Source organism: Acinonyx jubatus, chromosome B1 (assembly GCF_027475565.1).
Source record: "Acinonyx jubatus isolate Ajub_Pintada_27869175 chromosome B1, VMU_Ajub_asm_v1.0, whole genome shotgun sequence".
NCBI lineage: Eukaryota > Metazoa > Chordata > Mammalia > Carnivora > Felidae > Acinonyx > Acinonyx jubatus.
Genome location: NC_069382.1, coordinates 74,414,362 through 74,437,710, shown reverse-complemented (window position 1 = coordinate 74,437,710; position 23,349 = coordinate 74,414,362). Strand labels below are relative to the sequence as shown.

Genomic DNA, 23,349 nt, shown 5'->3' with positions numbered 1-23,349 from the left:
TGCTGTATTTTTTTTTAATTATTTTTTTTAATGTTTATTTATTTTTGAGAGAGAGAGAGACAGGGCATGAATGGGGGAGGGTCAGAGAGAGAGGGAGACAAGAATCCGAAGCAGGCTCCAGGCTCTGAGCTGTCAGCACAGAGCCTGACGCGGGGCTCGAACTCTCGGACCATGAGATCATGACCTGAGCCGAAGTCGGACGCTCAACCGACTGAGCCACCCAGGAGCCCCCCTTTCTGCTCTATTGATGCAGCAGGTATTCTGCCCGACACTGCAGGCCTGGTGGGGTAGTCCTGCTCGTCTGACAATGGCAGGAAAAGAACAGGTCACTGCCAGTCTCAGCAGACCTCGGGACAGAAAACAACGGCCTTTCCTGGAAAAACATCTCTCCTTTCTTATTACTTCTTATTGTACTTGTAACAAACATAGTCAATAACAGTTATGGGTGAGCTTTCCAGAGTCAGATTCTTCCCAATTTGCAAGGGAAAAATAGTGGCATTTTCCCTTCTCTCTTTGGACTACAACTGTCATTTATTCAACAAACATTTACTTATTAAGTGCTTTTCATGGACTGGGCACTGTACTAAATACTTAAGCTTACCAGGACTAGTAGCATAGTCCTTGAGAATCTGAGTCTTTTCCGAATATCCTGAAGAGTACCACAAGCATTTTCTGAAGCAGAAATTAGGAAGACTAGATCCCTGAGATTGGGAGTGTAAATCCAAAACAATGGGTGCTCCGTGCTCAGACTTTTTCTTATTTTCTATGGTACCCTGAGCCCAGATTAGGGCCTCTCAACAAATACCTATTGGCTATTGAATGAGCAAGAAACTGGAACCACCTAGAATAATAATTCTGCAATGTGTGAACCTTTTCTCTTATGCCCAGCACTAGTTCGTCTAGCTTTTCACAATGCTCCCTTACAGAGTGACCCATTCCATCTTTGACCAGCTGTTAGGAAATCCTTCTCACATTGTGCAGAAATAACCCCCCTCAACTTCTACCCATGGAGGCACATTCTGCCCTCTGGGACTCTATGGAACACAGAACAGTTCCCTCCACTGCTACTTTTTAATTTGCAAATTTCAAGTCTACTGAAAAAGTTGAAGGAACAGCACAATTAACCCCACATCTTTCATCTTTTCACCAATTACTATTTTCCCATATTTACTGTTTTACCTCTTGTTCATTTCTTTCTTCTCATAAATCACTTGAAATTTATTTTGTAAACATAAGACTACACCACCTCTATTACTTTCTTGTACATCTATTAAGAATAAGGACATTCTCCCACAAAACAGCATTCCTATTATATACCTAAGTTTTATTAATAAAATATTATCTAAAGTAAAATTCATATTTAAATTTTTCTAATTATTCCCAAAGTGTTTATAAAAATCTGGATTTTAAAATTCCAATTTAAAGAAAAATTCAGTCTCTTTTAATCTAGATTTTTTTTTTTAGCCTTTTAGTATTTTTCATTACATGATCTGGTTTTACCAGGATTACTAGCCTGTAAGTGATATCTATGTGTATTGCTAATGCACCATGTGGAGGCACATACTCTCAGGATGTCTCACTAGTAATGATATAAGTTGACTGCCTGATTAAGAATGAGATCCCTAGATCTATTCATTGAAAAGGTACATTTCCCCTTTGTAACTGGAAGCTTAAAATAATTTTAAGGCAGTGTAAATGTATGTCCCTCCAACTATTTTTTACCCAACTTTTAGGAGCTACTGATAATCCTTGCCTGAATCAACTATTACACTAAGAATTATAAAATGATGATTTTCTGATTCTATGATCTTTCCTGCATGGTTTTTTAAAAATCCAATGTGTTGGAATCCATTATCATTTAAAAAATTTTTGATACCCCAATTGTCCCAGATGTGGCCAGTGGGAGGCTCCTGAAACCGCCTCCTATGCTTTTTTAAAAATACATTTTCCTCATCTTTTTAACTTTATTTATTTATTTTGAGAGAGAGAGAGACAGAGGGAGGGAGGGAGAGTACACGAATGGGGGAGGAGCAGAGAGAGAAGAAAAGAGAGAATCCCAAGTAGGCTCCACACTGTCAGCACAGAGACTGACATGGGGCTGAAACTAACAAATCTCGAGATCATGACCTGAGCTGAAATCAAGAATCAGTTACTTAACAAACTGAACCACCCCTAGGCACCCTGTAAGGCTTTTTGACATGACCCATTAGCTGAACATTTCCTCTTCCCATCACACCATGAGTCCAGGCTCACCTGTACTTTCCCCTCCCCAGACCTGGTATCAGCCATTCCTCCAAGGATACCTGGTTCCTGGTAGTGGGGACAGGCATTTAGGAGGAACAAGTCTGCTAGTGTCTTCTACATACCAGCCAGTTGCTCAGAGGTGCTCAAAGTCAGTTACTTCTGTCCCATAGACCTCCCCTCACTTGCACACCTAGGCTAAATTCACCAAACTCCTTACACAAGTCTTCTTGTGACTTAACTTTGATTTCTACCCTACTCTTCTCTTTCATATTCCCTGTCCCAACTCAGCTGCTTTCTTCAATGCTGGTGGTTCCCAACCTGCCTATACATCAGAATCACTGACGGATTTCTTTACTAGACAGATTCCCAGGATCCACTCATTCCATATTTACTGAATAGGAATCTCTGGAGTAGAGTATGGGACTCTGTTTTTGATTTTAAGTTCCTCAAGTGATATCAATATAGACAGTCACTGCATACTTCACTTTTTCAAGGCCTTGTGGATCCAAAATTGGATATAGTATCATAAACTATGGTCTAGAGCTATGACTTTTCTTATATTGGACATTATAATTCTTTCAGTACAATTAAATCAATGCTGACATTTTTGAGTGAGGTGTAGGCAATGACATAAAATTATTGACTTATGACAAATTTATGAAGAACTAAATCTTCAAGACTTTTTTTCCAAACATAGTTATAACCCCGTTATCTCCTTATGCTCCATTGGTCTTTCACACCTAAGTGTGGATTTATATTTGTTCCAATTAAAACTTACATGGTTTGATTTAGTCAAATGTTCAGTATGCCAAGAGTCTTACGGATCCTGATTTTATCAGACGAAGTGTTTTTTGTTTTTTTTTTTTTTACCATTCCAACTTCATGCCATTCACAGTTAAACATGCTGTCAAAGTCTTCTCTCTTACATTGCCTTTTTCTATTATTTTTTAAGTATTAAAAAAAAAATCAATCTTACAGACTTTTCTACAATTGTGGTGGTGGTTATATAACTGTATGTATTTGTCAACACTCCTAGAATCATACACCAAGAAGAGTGAAATTTTACATATGTGAATTATACCTGGAAAAAAAAAATCAGCCTTATATTCCAAATACTCTGTTGTATTTTCCTCCTAGATTAGGTCTCACTAACCTGTTCTGACTGACCATCTCTGCAAGATGGAAGAGCAACTAATGGAGTTTTCATAGATTTTGTATTTTTATTCATTTGAGGTCAGTGCATTCTGGGTTTGATACCTTGAAAAAGCATCAGTATTTGGTTTATCAGAACAGTCAACCCAGTAAACGCCTTATTACCATATTATCAGTTCCCACAACACAAAATGCAAAGAAAAAGTGATGTACTGTGGAATAAGGTAAAAATGGTTTTAAAGAAATTATAATCCTTCACAGAACTAGGCTAAAGGGAAAAAAAAAATTGAACACAGGCCTGTCATTCTGGTGTAGGAGTAGAAGGTACAGAATTTTCTACCTATAAGTTTGACAAGGATTTTTAAGAATACTCTTCAGTGCTGGTGAAGGTCTTGTTTGAAATACACTCTCAGTGTGAGTGAGGGGCTTAGTGAAACAGGCTTCCCGCCCTTTGAAACTATGTAACAGGAACTTAAAGAATTCAACTGGAATACATATATACTGACAAAAACTAGAAGAACTGCACAAGTTTTTTAGCAGTAACCAGCCATCTGTAGCTAATGGAAGACAAGCTGTTTTGCTTTGTTTTTTAATACTTTGTATGTAAAAAATTTTTTTTAAATATTTCTACAGTGAGCCCATGTTAGTTTTATAATTAGGAAAAAAGAAATGTACACTTATAAACATATCGGTCAAAGAAAACCACCAAAGGAAGGAAATAGAGATAAAATAATTTTTTTTTTATAAAGATTTACCTGTCACTGATAGGAATACTCAAAATTAAGTATGTCTTTCAGGTATAATCAATAATTTCATAAAGAATTTTTGTTCATGAAATATAAAGAATATGTTCAGGGAATAAAAAGAAATGTTTCCCTTGTGAAGCTTCTCTGAATGCCACAGATTCAAATATACAAGAACTCTATAAGGAATACTTGTACTACCTCCAAATATTTTCCAAATGAGAAGTGTTATACAGAATTATTAAATAGTATAAACTCATACCTTGAAGAACGATGCTCTGGTTTATTTCGTTCGTTGCAATCTGTAAAGAAAGAAGACAGTTACATGTCAAAATGCTCTTCAGAAGCCCTGGAAAAAAAGTTCTTAAATACCAGCTGCTACACCATTAGATTTCACAAAGCACTGTTCAAAGGTTGCTGTGTCTTCCCCTGTATAAGGCTCTTCATCAGAGTTGAGAGGATCTTACAGAAGAGGTACAAAGGATACAAAGACAGGCATGTAAAATTTTTATGGTTGGTTAAAATCATCTACTTGGAAAGTATATCATTACATGTATTATTTCATTTCCAAAGATCTTTGCTGTGAAAGAAAAAAAACCCAAAACAAAGATCTTTGCTGTTTTAAACACTTTGCTAAAACCCAAACAAATTTAGCTAAGGAAAGAAAGTAAGGAAACTGAAAAGCCACAGATTACTCAGCTCAAAAAAATCATTCCATGAATCATGGTTGGCAAAAGCTTCCAAAAGGATGGGGAGGGGAAAAAAATGAGCAGTCAGCTACAGCAACATCTGCAAACATACTGAGACCCATACAGCCTCATTCTTAACTCTCTATTGCCCAAAACTGTTCAGAAGTTGGATTTCAAGGTCTCACTGATAATTAGGTCTAATGTGCTATAGAGGGCAGTGACTCTCAACTAGGGGCAATTTCACTCCTCCCCCACGGGACACTTGACAATGCCTGGAGACATTTTTGGTTGTCACAACTGAGTAAGAGGGAGATACTGGTATCTAGTGGATAGAGAAACCAAGGATGCAGTTAAACATCCTACAATGCACCCTACAGCAAAGAATTATCTCACCCAAAATGTCAATAGTCCTGAGGGTGAGACACTTTGCTATAAGGTAATTGACAAGAGCATGGCTGCTTGAAGTTTTCAAAAGTGTCTCTTGGGACTCTGTAAAATGTTGTTAATCCACTGAAGACTATTATATACAAGAGAGAGAACTACAAAATCCACAGGTTTTCTTTTTTTTTTTACTCCAAGTAACAATTTTTTTTTTCAGTACATGCTTAAAAATAAACAAAGGGAAAAGGTCTCAGTGTTAAGGAAAAACTAACAACAGAAAGCAATGTATAAGCCACAATAAAACCCTATGCAATGACTTTTTAAAAATCTCATGCAATATTATCAAAATATAGTTTTCCAAAGTATCTTCTGAATTAATACTAACAATATAGAATTTAATGGCAAAACAAAGATTAGACAGGAACTCTTTTATTTCCCCCTATGCTCGTGGAGCAGCATAAAGATTTATAATAAAAACATACTATAAAACTTCTAGAGAGAATTATGGAGGAAAATGTATAGGATTCACATAGTTAAATATATGTATCAATTCTTTCTGAATAGGTTCATAATGAAAACGAAATTTTTTTCAAACCAAGGCGTTAGTACACAAGAAGTATGTTTTCTGAAAGACTAACAAGTAGGAAGATTCACAATAAAACATGTTTGTTTAGATATAATGCTCTCCAAAATGTACAACGTTAATATGCTTCTGGTTCCAGTTTCTCTACACAGTGACCTAGTGTTACTGCCGCTTTTAAAACTTTCGTTTTAATTTACCTTAGTTTTATACCCCCTTAAATAAAAATACCATGGTTTTTCATTTGTTGAGCACTAAAGATTTAAAGTCCTAGCAACAAAGCGCACAATTTAATCATTATTGTTTTCAATCGTTCCTCTTCAGTAATAGGCTGCTAGTTCTGCTAACAAAAGTAAAGTATCTCAAAGCAAAGCTATAAACTGGACGCAGATCAGCTTTCCTCATATAAAAAAGCAACAACTCTTACCTGTGGCTACAGATGAGCTAAAAGTCTGCCCGTAATACCATTTGATGTGGCTGTGATCCTAGTTTCATAGAGTTTATTTAGTCATGTAATAGCAAATTCCCCCCTACAAGACTCCCTACTGGTACAACACAGGAAGGGAGAAACAGAGTCACAATGCAAGTAAACAAGACTCAGCACCCGAGGGCTTCCCTCCAGGGCCTGTTCTGATTGGCAGATGTGCTATGACCAATCTGCACAGCTGGAACATGTCCACTCAGGAAGTGAATGGTTCATAGCTCTCCTTCGTCCTTGGTTAAAACAGTAAAGTCTACAGTCATTTTATACTTTGTGCTCTAAGAAGATACAAATGCCTCAGTACAGTACCTCTACTGAACTAGTTGATAATCTTTTGGAAGGCATTTTAAACATTCCCTCCCAAATTCACTCAGTGTTATATTCCCATGGAAATATACATACACAGCGACTATAACATGCTACTCCTAAGACCCATATATTTCAGAGTTTGAGGGTAAGGGTAAATTATCCATTACTCACAATATTCCCCATTCCCCAGCTCTTGACAATGGAAAACAAATTAAAACACATGTTCTTGTCTTTTTATTTTTTCTCAAAGTGTGCTAATAATTGGATTTCACATTTTATCATAGCCATCTTTTATTTATTAAAACATTTTTTTAATGTTTATTTATTTTGAGAGAGAGAGAGAGAGCAGGGGAGGGGCAGAGAGAGAAGAGAGAGAGAATCCCAAGCAGGCCCTGAGCTATCAGCACAGAGCCTGACACAGGGTTCGAAATCACAAACCGTGAGATCATAACCTGAGCTGAAATCAAGAGTCAGATGCTTAACCTACTGAGCTACTCAGGTGCCCACATAAGTTATCTTTTCGCTTGAATATACATATATGTAGTATGTGTCTATTGTGTATTTGTGTGTCTATACAAATTTTTATATACTTACTTTGAAGCAAAGTAATTTTTATGACAGCCAAGACAATTGTGTAATCGTCAAGAAATAACATTAGTGGTGATGCTGAATTTTTGGCAAATTAATAAACAGCTATTATTTTCGTCCAAAATCCAAGACTGAACAAAACAAAGCACTGAGGGAGATTCAGGATCTGGATCTTGCCAACAATAACAAAACATTCGGATAAAGTTCCCTTAAGAAAAATGAAAACAAATTCATAGCAAATATGGAAATTTCATCTTGAGAATATATAGTGCTTTAAGCATATGGATTTTATTTATTTCAGATCAAATACTCTTTGGCACACATCCCCGATTTTTTCCAGAGTTTCTAATTTTTAAATAATTAGGAAAGAATATACTTGCAAAGGATTCCTGAACTTTTATATACTTAGAAATCATACAAATAACTTACGAGACCAAAGTCTTACCATTTATGTGAAAAAAAGGAGTTATTAAAAATAAGAATGCTCTAAAATTTAGTTGCCAAATGCTGCACATTTGCTGTGGGTAATGCACTCACTCCAGGGGCCCACCATGCAGAGCATGAGGATTTAGGTCACTTAAAGTTCACCAATACACTCTCAATGTGAAAGTCAGCATGGTGGGATTGTTATGTAAAAGTCTCTTGGTTTTGTAGGTATATGTAACACACACACACACACACACACACACAGGGTGGGGAGGGAGAAAGAGAAAACATGCTTGCGTTCCCTATTCCTACTTATCCATGTTTCCTGGTAAATAAAGCTAATTGAGGAAATGGAAGAATACCCCGCAAACAGAAAGAGGCAGAAAATGAGGCAGAACTAGTGCAAAGGGTGCTGATGGCTGTATGTGTGTAAATGCTGTTGGCAGATGTAAAGGAGGCAATGCGGGAACCCATGGCACATCAAAGGAACAGAGATCAGGAGAGGTAGGAAGCTATCATGGGTCGTCGACTCAGTATGAGAACTCCAGATTACCCAAATTTTCCTGCCATGATGACTTCTGATTCTAAGTAATATGGACATACATGGATTCAAAGTTTACATATTTAGGTCATATTCCACTTACGTAGAAATGGGCTCCTGTTCTGGCAGGGACAGTTTCTGGGGAATGGGTAGGCAGAGTCTACTGATGTGTAACCCATCCAGGATGATTCTGAATCTAATAACAGGACAAACACTTTGAAATGAAGATGACAAAAATGCAAATGTCATCTTTTGCTTTGATTAAAACCATGAAGAATGGCTAACTTAGAACTTATTAGAATCCATGGTAAGACATTCAGGCTTTGAGGATTTGGCTTTGATCACTTAGCTGGATAGAAAAATCAAACCCCATTGGGTAGGGAACTCAGACTACTAACTCAAGTTGGCAGTGAAAAGTCCTAAATCGTTCTTTGAAATTACTGGGAAGACTCAAACTACATGAATGAATACACACAGACATGCTCACAATATAAGTAAGAAGTGGTATAATGCAATCTGTCTTGTACCTCATACTGGAGTATTAAAATGAATATTATCTTTAAAATTAGTATTATCTATGAAAGGATTCTGAACCATACTCCCAAGTATTATTGTCAAGTTCCAGCTTGAGAGTATATAGTATGTTATTATTCTTTTCTAACATTTATTTATTTTTGAGAGAGAGAGAGAGAGAGAGAGAGAGCACAAGCAGGGGAGGGGCAGAGAAAGAGGGAGACACAGAATCCGAAGCAGGGTCCAGGCTCTGAGCTGTCAGCACTGAGCCAGACACAGGGCTCAAACTCATGAACCACGAAATCATGACCTGAGCCAAAGTTGGGACACTTAACCGACTGAGCCACCCCAGACATCGCTATATTATTTTTTTAAATCCATCAAACCTACAAAAATGCGGTGTGCCAATCAGTATTAACTAAAGGATCAACACATTCTGAAAAAGAACTCTTGGAGCAATACTATCATTGCCCCTTTATTTATTAGAATAAATAAAACAATGGATCCATCCACTAGAAGATATTTATGGTTCATGAAGCTTACTTTGGTGACTCATTAAAAGATTGTGAAAGTAGTTCCACTCAAATAGACCATGGATGGAATTATACATATATGAGATCAGAGTTACATAGTTCTTTTATTTAGGCAAAGAAAACTACAAATATATGTCTACTTGAAAAGAAGCCAGGGTTCAATCTACAAAATTACTGACAGTAATACTTATTCATCTCCTCCTTTGGATTCCATTTCACCACCCTTGTTCAGGTATGTTTCCAAACTCATTTTCAGTCACTTTTGAGACTCCCATAGTAAATAGTATATTGTTCTTTTAAATGGTACATTTTCAATAAATACACATTTGCTGTCGTTGAACTTAAAGTTACTACTACACCAAGAAATTAAAGACCATCTCGGTGAGTTACCACTGTGGGAGAGAAATGAGACATATTATAGAGAAGTTTACATGACTGCTACCCACGCTTTTGTGGGTAAGTGGAAACGTTTGGTCTACAGCACTGTCAATACTGACACCTTTCATTAATTTTCATTGTAAAATGCCTAAACTCATTAAAATGTAGCACCTTAACCACACAGGGAAGGAGAAATTAAGAGATGGAAGGGAAGTTTTTTTCAATAAGGAGTTATGTTTCAACAAAGAAGCAGATTGTCTGTGGAATCTGCTTTCTCTTTCCCATGCCTACTGTCTTTACCTATATTTTACATTCTGATCAGCACTTGTCAGACTGATGTGTCTTGACTGGATTTTCTGGTTCTAGTCTCTTTTCCTCCATTTCAGCCATGTTACTGGCCAGACAAATCCATGCCTCAGAAAAATTATGAATTACTACATGCACAGAGTCTAAGAGGATTACATGAGATAATGACAGTGACATCCTTAGCACTGCCTGGGCAAAGTAAGCACTCAATAAATGTCAACTGTCATCATGTTGTTAAAAGGGCAACTATTTACTAGTGGCAGTGATTGGTACTGCCTTGTAGTGACTACATTAAGTTAGTCTCTAAACATTGTTTTTCTCATCTACACAATGGGGCAAAATGTTATCCTGATGGCTTTTGTGAGGATAAATGAGCTAAAGGGTATAAAGGGTATAAAGAACTTAGTACATGGAAGATAAACTGTATGACTCTCTTACTACTATTCTTCCTATCTTTAATGCCTAGCTCAAAAACCACCTTCTTCATGAAAATGTCCCTGACTCCTATTTCTTTTCAGCATCCTTGTATTAGTTTCCTATTGCTGCTGTAACAAATTACCACAAACTTAGTGGCTTAAAACAACAAAAATTTACTATCTTATATGTAGTTCTAGTGGCCAGAAGTCAAAATAGGTCTCATTAGGCTAAAAGTCAAGGTGTTTGTAGGGCCACATTCCTTCTGAGGGCTCAAACTGAGAATCTGTTTCCTTGCCTTTTCTAACTTCCTAAGATCACCTGCATTCTTTGGTTGTGGCCCCTTCCTCCAACCATGCAGCATCTTTAAGTCTCTCTCTCTCTCACTCGGACCTCTTCTGCCTCCATTTTCCACTTTAAAGGACACGAAGGATTATACTGGGCTCACCAGGATCATCCAAAATTATCTGTTCGTCTCAAGGTCAGTTGATTAGCAACCTTAACACTCTTTGCCGCACAATATAACAACCTCACAGGTTCCAGGGTTTAAGACATGGACATCTTTGAAGGGGCAACATTATTCTGCCTACCACATCCTACGTGAATTCTCATACTATCTAAATTGACACTTACCACGATAGTGTATCTTATTATTTAAGGTTTTAGGCATGGGTCTATCCCCTTATCTAATCAGCATGTCTGATGAAGGCAAGACTATAAGACTGCCTTTTTTTTTTTTTTTTTTTTTTAAGTAAGCCCTACACCCAGTGGATACTCTTGACCCCAACATCAAGAGTAGCATGCTCTACTGACTGTATCAGCCAGGCAACCCTAACAGGACTCTAATCTCTCTTTTTTTTTATTTTATTTTTTATTTTTTAAAATTTACATCTAAATTAGTTAGCATATAGTGCAACAATAATTTCAGGAGTAGATTCCTTAGTGCCCCTTAAGGACTCTAATCTCTTAAACTCTGTTTCAGTCAGCCCTCTGTGAATGTTTGCTGATAATGATAATGTCCAATGATGCCCTGTTCTTTGGGCTATCTTTACTGGTAAAAAATGTGTCTACCTAAATATTCCCATACATTTTTTACTTTTTATAGACATGGTAGTGATCTAAGAATCCCCTCTGCCCTATAATGAGCCACATTTGGTCTACTCTGGTCTCAATGTAGCTCTCACCAAACCAAACCAAACCAAACCACACATAGGAGAAGAAATCACAGCACATTTCAACTTGAAGGAGAATCATCTATTTAGCAACAGACTGCTACTTTAAAAGTTATTTTTTTAAATGGTTCAACTGAGGGATGCCGAGGTGGCTCAGTTGGTTAAGTGTCCAACTTTAGCTCAGGTCATGATCTCACAGTTCATGGGTTTGAGCCCTGTGTCGGGCTCTGTGCTGACAGCTCAGGGCCTGGAGCCTGCTTGATTCTGTGTCTCCCTCTCTCTCTGCCCCTCCCCTGCTCACGCTCTCTCTTTCAAAAACAAGTAAACATTAAAAATGGTCCAACTGAATCATTTTGATTATTGAGTTTGACTCACTATTGAATCAGGCTTTTTAAGTTAGTAGTTTCAGAGATGAAAAATCAGAGCCACTGCCCCTTTTCATCCCAAGGTGCATTTGGTAGAAACTTTAGGAAGATGGACATTTTATTCAGTGCCACTCAGGTCCTGGGAGCAAGGTGACGAGTGAGCAGATATGGAATCAGGCTTAGTAACAGGGTGGCATCAACTCTCCTTGCTGTTCCCACCTCAGGCTCCCTAATGATTGTCTTAATAATTACTTTCAGACCTCTCTTTGTTATCAAATCACACCTTTTCAGCAAGTGAAACTTGTGATTCAAGAAGGGATAAAAAGACCTTTTAGTTAAATATAAATTTCTATTCTCTCAACTACCAAATTAAAAATATTAGACCCATATTCAAGATACTAGGTCATTTCTAAGGGTTTTTCTAACGGAGTCATAAATTTTACCTTGAGTTAAGATGCCACAAGAAAGGTAACTTGAGAGAGTGACCTAATAACAGGCATTTCTTTCAGTGTTTCCCAAGTTATAATAACCTCTTGGTAGTCACAAAGCATATTAGTATCTTAAAGGCTCTGAGAAATCTTGCAATTAAAAAAATTTGTTTAACTTTAACACAACATTTCCCAAACTATTTTGAGGATGAAATGTTTCTTACAAAATCAGACTTGATGTCTGGTCCATTGGCACACAGTGTTATCTTATCATCACCATCCACTCCCCTGGAAAATCAAAGTCCCTCACACAGAGCTTGGGTTTGGATCTCCACGGCCAGCACCACGCCTGACATGTAGATGGCACTTTTCTACTGAACTCAACTCCTACTGGTGTAGGGCCAGATCCAAAAACAAAAAAGTGTAGGAATCTCCATTCCAATCCAATCAGGTCAAGCTCTGATCTTTTAAGATTATATTAAATATGTCCTTTCTATAATCATTTTACTTATTTATCTTTGATTCTGCCATTGTTTAGGTTCATTTGTGCATCTTAGAATTACACTGTTCCACAAAGGGGAGTATACTTAGTGCCTCCAGGTATCTATTACTGGGTCATGCCTGTAAAGGGAAATCAATACATATTTCAGTATGACAACCCAAAGATTAAGTGCAGGCACTCCATGTCAGACAAGCCTTGTTTTGAGTTTTTTGCTTCACCATTTACTACCTGAATGACTTTAGCAAGACATGTAAGCTTCAGCAAGAAGATATGTAAGCTTTAGCAAGATATGTAAGCCTCAGTATCTACATCTCTAAAAGGGAGTAAGAGTACTACCGATCTCATTAAATTGAATGAGTAAATAAAGAAATGCATATAAAGGATAGTACAAAGGAGCCTGGGTGGCTCAGCTGGGTAGGCGTCCCACTCTTGGTTTCTGCTTAAGTCATAGAACTGCTTAGGTTCTATGAGTGTGAGCCCCGCATTGGACTCTGCATTGGCAGCACTGAACCTACTTGGGCATCTCTCTCTCTACTCTTCCCCCATCTCTCTCTCTCAAAATAAATAAAAAAACTTAAAAAAAAAATGAAGAAGAAAAAGAAGGGGTCCCTGGGTGGCTCAGTTGGTTAAGTGTCTGAGTCTTGATCTCGGCTCAGGTTATGATCTCGCATTCTGTGGGATCAAGCCCCACGTCAGCTCTGTGCTGGCATCATGGAGCCTACTTGGGATTCTCCCTCTCTCCCCTCCCCCTACTCATGTATGCACTTTCTCTTTCTCTCAAAAAAAATAAACATTTAAGAAAAAAAAAAGAAGAAAATTAATAATAAAAAAAGCATAGTAAGATTGCTGACTAAGAAAGGCGCTCAATAAATGTCTACTATCATGATGATAATATCAGGGAAACAATACCCATAGAGTTCATAATACTGTGAGTAGAATTATCTAAAAAGGTTAATTACCCTGTGTCCAGTATGGATTTTTTAATTCTGTAGAATTTTTTTCTTGCTTATTACTGGTCAAGAGGACAGGACTGTACTAATAAATAATTTCCAAACCCTCCCTTACCTAATCGCTCCAGCCTCTTACCCTTCTGAACCAAGGGCTAACTATAAAAAATTAATAAATCTGCACTTTCACTTTTCTTCATTTTCCCATTGCAGCTTCTGACAGAAGTGATAAATAAGCCCTAAAAGTAAGCAGCAGAAAGGAGAAAGAGAACTCAAAGGCAGACAGAGGCAGTTCCTTCAGAATGCAAACTGTGCCAACTAAGGATCACCGTCCCTCCCATGCCTTGAAGTCCAGTCCATCCTGTCAGAATTAGCCCTCACAATCATTTTCTGAGCCCCAAGAACTTTAAAATAAATTTCCTCTGTAGGATTAATGAGTGATGTAAAGAAATAACCTAAATAGGTAAAATATTTATATATTTGTAATATATTATAAATATTTATATATGTTTATAAAATTAGAGCAAATGGCATCTATATCTTAGGATAGTATGAATTTCTTTTATAAGAATCCAGAAAACAAGGATTAAAATTGTTATTTCAGGTGTCAAGGGATAGATAACATCTTTAATCACAGGTTGCTTTTTCAGCTGTTAGGGTAAAAATAAAGATTATTATTTTTTCTTTAAAGGACAAAAGGCCCATTCTTACATTCTGTTCTTCCTTTAGTTTTGATTAATTCGCAGATACTACAACAAAGTTTTACCTTTTTACACCTGTCTCTGCAAAATGAGCAAATATCAGAAACCACTCTAACCAAGAGACTCCTTTATTTACAGGGGAGCAGGAAACAAAGGGAAGATCGCAGTATTCCAAATACTGTACATCTCACTCTGATGTAAGATCATTTGCCTGTGCAAACTTGTCCTATACAGATAAAGGATTTTTCTGATTGAGTCCTCAAACCAATTTTTATCCACGGTGGGGCACTCTTGGTCTCTACTGTAGAATGATGAATTTTTTTCCTTTCAATTGAGAAAAGGTAAAGCCACATTCAGGCCTTGCCACATTACCTTACCTAGGAATTGAGAATGTATTCTCTGTACACCACATTGCTTGCAAATTCAAGCCCACCTGTCTCCTTCCTCTCCACTTTATTAACAAACTTCCATCCACACAAACACCTTCAAAAGGCTACTGGGACACAAGCAAGGAGAATGCCCAATTGTCTCATTATACTCTTTAACTGCAGAATGCCTCTAAAATAAGTGTCCAGTTCTGATTTTTCACAGTTCTAAAAAAAACACAGAAACCTTTAAAAAAAAATTTTATTTTGAGAAGGGGAGAGAGAGAGAGAGAGAGAGAGAGAGAGAGAGAGCGTGCACCAGAGGGAGAGAGAATCCCAAGCAGGCTCCGCACTGCCAGCGCAGAGCCCAACATGGGGCTTGATCCCGTGAACCGTGAGATCATGACCTGAGCCGAGATCACAAATTGCACTCCCAACCGACTGAAACACCCAGATGCCCAAGACACAGGATCTTTAAGAGGAGACCTGAGAGACATCTGCCATGTCGACTTTGAAGCCTTATTTGATTCCCCACAGGCAGAAATAATGCTTCCCCACCCCCACCACCACACAGTGCCTAGCACCTGTTGGCACTCAGCACATTTTGAATCACTTTATAATTGCCTTTATCTGTATCCTATTGCTTTCACTTTATAAGTTCCTTCAAGATAGGGCCTTTATACTCCTTGTAATGGCCAGCAGAGCACCTTACACACAGTAGGTACAACCTATCTGTCACTGAATATACTGGTATGAGTTCTCTCCAACAGCTGTGCAAATAGGAAATCAGCGGAGCTAAAATGCCACTATATTGTCTGGTGTTTCTTTTGGGGGCTGAGGGAGCAGACGGGTGGGGTGTGTTATTAATTCGTGCAGAAGACTGTGCATTACCATGCAAAGGCTTCAAATAATTTTGATTTGAAATAAAAGCATTTTGAAGTGTGGCTTCAGAGTTGTAGTATTAGCAAACACTATATTCATGTAATGAAAAATGCGCTGTTTAAGGGGAGGAAAAGAGCAACGCAATTATTACAAAGAAATACAGGAAGCTACACAAGGGGATTCATCTTCAGTGGCTCCCAGGTCACAAAACACAGCTGAGATAAATACAAGAATTAGCTATCAGCGTAACAACAATGACAACAATGACAACTATTATTCACTGAGTCTTTACTATGTTAGAGGCATTTTAATATATTCTCATTTAATCTTCATGGAACTCCCATGATGTAAGTCTTTTCCACTTTACTGATAAGAAGCAAAGTCTCAGAGAAGCTAGTTAAATAAAGAGGGAGTATAAATTTTCAAACCTGGATCTGAAGAATCCCAAGTCCCTCTGTAACAGAGGGTTGGAGGTCCCGATTCGTTTGATAAACTACAAGGGTAAAAATGTAGAAATGCTATATTTCAGTATCAGATAGTGTGTTGTTGAGACTGAACACAGGGCCTCAAATTCCTTCCAACTGTCTCTGCAGTTTTCTTCAGCTCCACAAAACAAAACACCCTCTCATAAATTCCTAAGAATATGGAAGAGTTTGCACTTGGGTGTCTTGTCTTATGACAAGATACCTACACTGGGAGAATAGCTCCATTTCACAATCTAGTGCTATCAATAATCTTCTGCTACTAACATTTAAGCTATGGGCTCAACAGAGTATGGATATAGGTATATGATGATAGGGACAATTCGTTATAAAACTGAGCAGATTATGAGGCAAGTTTGAATTCCGTTTGGAATACTGTTTGTTAATTCCTATACCTTTAGATTGAAATGTTTAGAAAAGAATATAATGACCTAACATAATTATTAAATTTTTATACAACACCAATCTGGGTGCTGGTGATTTTCTTTCCAAATACAATTAGCCGCCACCTTTTAATTGCAACACAAAATCCACTCTTAATGATAGTTGTTAACACAAACACTGAGCAGTGAGAAGGAAGAAATATAAGCTATATTAGCCACATATCAGAAATTGGCTCTGGGGCAGCTAATGTGTCATTTATGTAAACCAGACTTTCAGATATCTTGGGTTTGCCTGTCATCACTATCTAAGATTTCCACACTACTCCACACCCAGACTCAGACACATTTGAAATATGTTTGTTTGCATCATTCCTGGGTTAACCCAGGCACCACAAGTGATTAAAAAATCGGTCTGAGAAACAGTGGACACTTCCATTTGGTCAGTGGATCCAGCAATAAAGACATTAAATAAAGACCCAATTCTACTTTATCAGAAACCTGAGTAAGGTATTACATCTTTTCTCCCCACAGAGCCATGAATGAAACACCTGCAGAAGCAGGTAAGTGAGATCAATCTTAGCCACCCTCAGGCTCAGTTTGATCAGGCTCTGATGTACCCAGTTCTGGCCCAGAGCAAGAAGAATCAGTGATAATGCTGACTGCCTTAAGAGAATAAGAGACTGTGGAATACAATTGGAACACAAAAAAAGCTCAGTTCAACAAACTTATAATACATGTTGAGACACAATAGCAAACCATTTCTAATGCATACTTCGAGTACAGAAAGTGCAGAAGAACCTTAACATTCTTAACTATAATGTCATGAGAATTGTAAGAATCTAGAAAACCTTAACAAAGGTATTTGTCCAATTCCCAGACCTCTCTCAAATAACAATTTCACCAAAATCCATGTATTTCCTGTGCATATCTTTATAGCATGAGTTAACTGCATTTTCAACTTTCACTACAGTTTTATCAATCATTTGTACTGGTATACTTGACTTACAACAGGAATAAAAAATTCCTATCTCAGCTGACACGAAAATTACTTGAACTTACAGGGTTTCTAGTGAATAATCAAATGGTGAATATTAAATCAATGAATGCCCAGGAGCTACTAAAATATCAATTATAAGGGACGGTTTAGCTGTGGCTGAGAAATCTTCAAGGCTAGAATAGATGGCATTTGGTTTGAGCATAACTTTAAGTTGGCAAAATTTGAGAAGTAAATATGGGATGAAAACCATCTGAGTTTAGGAGAACTATATACTAGACAATAGTAGTGAAAGCACAAATAACTGAGGGAAAGTACTGAGTAATCCAGTTGTAGGTATATTTTAGTGTGTGAGGAAAATATATTGGGAAATGATATTACAAAATTAATTCAGGATCTTTTGGAGCACTTCATGAATGTTATATGTTAGCATTTGTACTTTTCTGTAGGCAAAGAAGAAAGAGTAGCGTGGTAGAATGCACTGGGGTGGAGGGGTGGAGAATGAAAGAAGAGAGACCACTAAAAACAGTATAAACAAGAAAATCTTGTGAGAAAAAGGTAGGAGGAAATGAAAGTAGGAGGGTTGAGTAGAAACAAACAGGATTAGAAATGGACAATATGTGTTGAGGGAGGAAGCAGGAGTCATGATATGGTGCATGGTATATACTACCATTAACTGAGGTTAGAAACAAAGCAAAAGAAGAGAATGGGTAGGAATATATTATGTTTAGGATGATATTCACTACCTAGTGCTATCAATAATCTTATGCTACTAACATTATGAGTTCAACAGAGTATGGATAAAGGTTTGAGGCTTCTAAGTGAAAAAAACATACAGAAATGTTTACTTGACTCATTCAAGATGGTGGAAGAAGGAATTGCATCCACCCCACTGCCTCTAAACTAAATTGACAATAAAATAAAAAAATAAAAATATGAGTCGAACCATAACAACACTAAAACAAAAACAAAACAAGAATGGGAGTCATCAATGGATGAGACATCCTAAGAAATTTGAGACCAAGGTCAAAGACATCAGAGGTTAAACATGAATTCTCTCTAGGGAGCTCCTTCTGAGTCAAAGAATAAAAGCTGGGCCCTTAGACAACCATGAGGATAGTTACTTAGAGCTGTACTCAGATCACCAGATCCAGCTGCTCAGCACTGGTCAGCCTGTTCGACAACCAATTACATCTGGTACTGCTATCCTGACAAAGTTGGGGATCTGCCTAGGAAGAGGCCCAGGAGGGGACTGGGGAACTGGTGGGGGGGGGGGGGGGTATAGTTTAGGGTAAGTTAGGATTTAAAATAACTTCAGACCCAGAAATTGTTGGGAGACAGAGAGAAAAGACAGGTTCCACAGGTGTAATACAGTAAACCACTCCATTTCTAGATACATCTCACCCATAGAATAGTAACTTCCTTACTTTGGCAATTTTAAGGGTCTGACCTTGCCTTCCAACTCCTTTACAGAAAAATCCACTTGCTAGCATACCCCATTAAGACACCATTGACACACTTCAGTTATGTCATTCAGAGGAAAGCATTCCTGGAAAATGAAACCACTATGTATGTATCAGCCAATCTAGCCTTTTATTCATCAACATGTACCTATGACCAATGCTAATCAAACATCTAAGGAAAAAATCAATGGTTTAAAAGGGAAAGAGCAAAATGAATGAGCAATTATGGATCAAAAAGAAACATTTAGGGAATAGATGAGAATGTTTAAAATATTCTAAGTGGTATCCTCAAAGATGAAAAAGCAGGTTATATCTATTAAAGAGAGAGAGAGAGAGAAAAGGAGAGAGATTAGTTTGTCATGGAAAAGAAACAACCACAGAATAAGAAACAGTTCTTAGAAATTAAATTTATGATTATGAATATAAAAGATTAAACAGGTAGGCTGAGTAACAGAATAGACACTGCAGAAAACTGAATTTGCAATCTAAAAAACAGGTTGACAGGGGCACCTGAGTGGCTCAGTCAGTTGAGCGTCCAACTTCAGTTCAGATCATGATCTCGCACTTTGTGAGTTCAAGCCCCACATCGGGTTCTGTGCTGACAGCTTGGAGCCTAAAGCCTACTTTGGATTCCATGTCTCCCTCTCTCTCTGGCCCTTACCCACTCGTGCTCTGTCTCTCTCTCAAAAATAAATATACGTTAAAAATATTTTTTAAAACAGGTCAACAAAATTCTAAAGAACATAAGTCAAAAACACAGAGATGGAAGATAAAAAAATTAAGAGCAATGGAGAATAGATTCAGGAGGTCTACATCATTCCTAAAGTTAGCATTTCAGGAGAAGAGAATAGAGATAATAAAGGGGAAAAGATGCTCAAGAAATGACCAATGAAAAGTTATAAAGAAATAATCTACCCTTAGAACTTAACATATACATGTCCAAAAAGAGTTTTATTTCGGGAATACGGTCTAAAATTGTTAGGAAAAGGTCTCTTGGGAAGGGCGAACAAAGTAAAGACAAAAAGGAAAGATGTTACAGATCTGTTCACTTTGTTGTAATATTTTTAGAGAGGGGTTGCTGGAGGATGGCTGATAAGCCCAAGAGAACCAATGGATACAGAAAACTGCAAATCAGGAGAAAATGAATAGAGATCGTGCAAATAAATGAAAAGTCCAGAAAAGCTCTGTTCACTAGGTATTCAATAAGTAGAAGATTCTGCAACATGAGGCTTAACTTCTCATTCTCAATATTGAGCAGAGATTACCAAAGCACGAGCAATATGATTTTTACATAGTCAACTTTAAGAAGTGGCTAAGAAGCCACAATGAAATATCACTTGATACCCACTAGGATGGCTATAATCAAAAAAAACAATAATAAAAACAATAATAATAACAAGTGTGGGAAAGAATGTGGAGCAAATGGAACCCTCATACACTGGTGGTGGGAATGCAAAATGGTGCAGTGGCTTTGGATAACAGCTCAGCCATTCTTCTAAAGGTTAAACATAAAGTTTACCATATGGCCTAGAAATTCCACTCCTAGGTGTATACCCAAGAAAAATGGAAATATATGTCCACACAAAAACTTGTACACAAATGTTCATAACAGCATTATTTATATTATCCAAAAATGGAAAACAATCCAGAAATCCATCAACTGGTAAATGGATAAGTAAAGTGTGATATAGTCACACAAGGGAACATAATTCAGCAATAAAAAGGAATAAAGTACTGACACATACCACATGGATGAACCTTGAAAACATTAAGTAAGAGAATCCAGTCATAAGAGACAACATATTGATGATTCCATTTTATGTAGAATGTCCAGAATTAGGTAAATTCATGGAAACACAGAAAGTAGATTTGTGGTTGCCTAGAGCTGGGGGGTAGGGGTGGGGGTAGATGAGAGATGAGCTCAGAATTTCTTCTTGGCCTGATGAAAATGTTCCAAAATTGATTATGGTGACAGCTGCACAACTCTGTGAATATCCTGAAGATGACTAAATTGTACATTCTATTTTTTTTAATGTTTATTTTTTGAGAGAGAAAGACACACAGAGCGCAAGCAGGGGAGGGACAGAGAGAGGGAGACACACAATCCAAAGCAGGTGCCAGGCGCCACGCTGTCAGCAAAGAGCCCGACATGGGGCTTGAACTCACAAACTGTGAGATCGTGACATGAGCTAAAGTTGGCACTTAACCAACTGAGCCACCCAGGTGCTCCTAAAGTGTACATTCTACATGGGTAGATTATAGGATATGTGAATTACAACTAATAAGAAAAAAGCAGCTAAGAATAATAGCCCTGATTAAATGATTGAATGGCTGAGGTTTTCATTTTACTATTAATATTAAAGTTAGTATAAGACTGCTATGAATTGGAACTTGGAAATAAATATTCTCTCAATTGATATTATTTGGTATGATATTCAAATTTTAAAAGTTCAGACTTCCAATTAAATACATTCTAGAAGTGGATCTCTGGTTCTTTAAGAAAAATACTTATTAATTTCACACACTGGCCTGACAACCTGATCTATGCCAACTGAAAAGTAATGGGGGACACCTGGGTGGCTCAGTCAGTTGACCGTCCGACTTCGGCTCAGGTCATGACTTCATGGCTCATCAGTCCCACATCGGGCTTACTATTGTCACTATTGTCAGCACAGAGCCCGCTTTAGATCCTCTGTCCCCCTCTCTGCCTCTCCCCCACTTACACTCTCTCAAAAAAAATAAACGTTAAAAAAAAAAAAAAAAGAAAAGTAATGGTAAAAATTGAAGCTGCATTTCCATTCTGTGTGCCTTGTGCATCAACTAACCCTCAGAGCCCTGCAATTATTCCCAGTTTAAAATGTGGAGACTGAAGTTCTCAGAGGGTAAGTAACTGGCCCAGCCAGGGTCACCTGACAAACAAGGGCCGCTCTGGGCCTGGGACTGGCACTCAGCTCGGTCTGACTACAATCCCATGCTCAAGACAGCTTTTCACAACAGCATGTTCCTGATGTCCCTTATTAAATAAACAGTGAAAGAAAGTAAAAACAGCACATCTCTATTAACAAGTCAGGGTTTTGCTTGTAAAAAGGAAAAAGTGCAATGGAATAGAAAGGAAAAGGTGTATTTAGAAGGATAGGTTTTATATGTCTTTATATGGTTCTTTATACCATTGAGTGACAGCTGATTGGGAAATTAATGACAATATTCTAAGACATAAAGCCTCTGGTATGAGGGCTTCAATAATAAAGGGAGTTGTATTTAACTAGGACTATAAGACTCTTAATCCCTAAACACGCTCTGTGGGAAATAGAAAAGATAAATGATCTTTCAATAAAAAGCTGTAACAAAGTCTCCCAGGTGAAGATAAGAAGTTGAACATAGATATGGCATTGATAGTAAAACTACCAGCTGTAGGAATCAAGAGGAGAAAGAGAATAAGCAGAAGAAATTTCCCAATAATAATTCCAAGTAACAGACACACTGATAATTCTAGGAATATTCCTGATTATTGGACAAACTGTAAAAAGATTCAGAGAACAGAACACTCCCAAACTTCTCTTCCATTTCTCCAGAAACAGCATTGTAAAAAGTAAAGAACTCTCACTGCTTATCTCTCCTCAATCTTTATGATGCTAATCACCTAAGAACAAACAAACTTGCAGTCAAGAATTTGTATACTTCCTGAGTAATCTGTGTTCAAATATTTGTAAGAAATATCATTTAACAACTAAGTTAAGAAATACTGTTATGATCAAATTAAAAATTATAATAAATATCAAATAAAAAGGTAAGCTTTTATACTATAAAAGGAAAAAATAAATTGGAAAAAGGATAAAAGGAAAAGGAATGTCTCATTTCTAGTTCCCTCCATAAATACCATTAAGATGTGGGAGCCAAACTGTATAAACTGATGTCACAGATTCTCAAAACAAACATGGGAGTAAATAAAGTGACTCCTGTCTCTAGTAAGGATGTCACTGACAGCAGTAAGTTTTTAACTGTTTTAGGCATTCATATTTGTTGCCTCCCGGTAGAAATTAAGTCATAAAAGGACAAGAGATTAACAAATGATAATCATTCGTGTTATTATCTTGAAAGACTGAAACAAAGCATGAGACATCAGATCTATCCCATATGTTTCCAAGGCTATTTCCTAAGTCAATACAGGACAACTGTTGGAGAAAAGCTCAACAATCAAAAATTCTTAATTTGTTATTCTTTTCCTAAGCATTGAGGAAAACTGCTATTCTTTGATATAAGCTCAGGGAAGACTGAATGATGTGGTTTGAGAATAGAAGCTAAAAAGGAGACAAACCATAAATAGATTTTCAAATCCTTGCTACAGCAAGAACAGAACAGGTAGTTTATCTCCAGATATGTCCTCTGC

The 23,349-nt window shown here is 37.3% G+C and overlaps 1 protein-coding gene across 2 annotated transcripts in view; it reads right to left on the bottom strand.

The window, feature by feature from the left end:
- SH3D19 (SH3 domain containing 19) overlaps window positions 1-23,349 on the bottom strand; it is a 178,330-nt gene that overhangs the window by 89,967 nt on the left and 65,014 nt on the right. For both annotated transcript variants that reach the window (XM_053216871.1, XM_053216870.1), the window contains exon 2: window positions 4,402-4,441. In XM_053216871.1, the coding sequence (XP_053072846.1) occupies window positions 4,402-4,441 (40 nt within the window). The remainder of the gene's footprint in view (window positions 1-4,401; window positions 4,442-23,349) is intronic.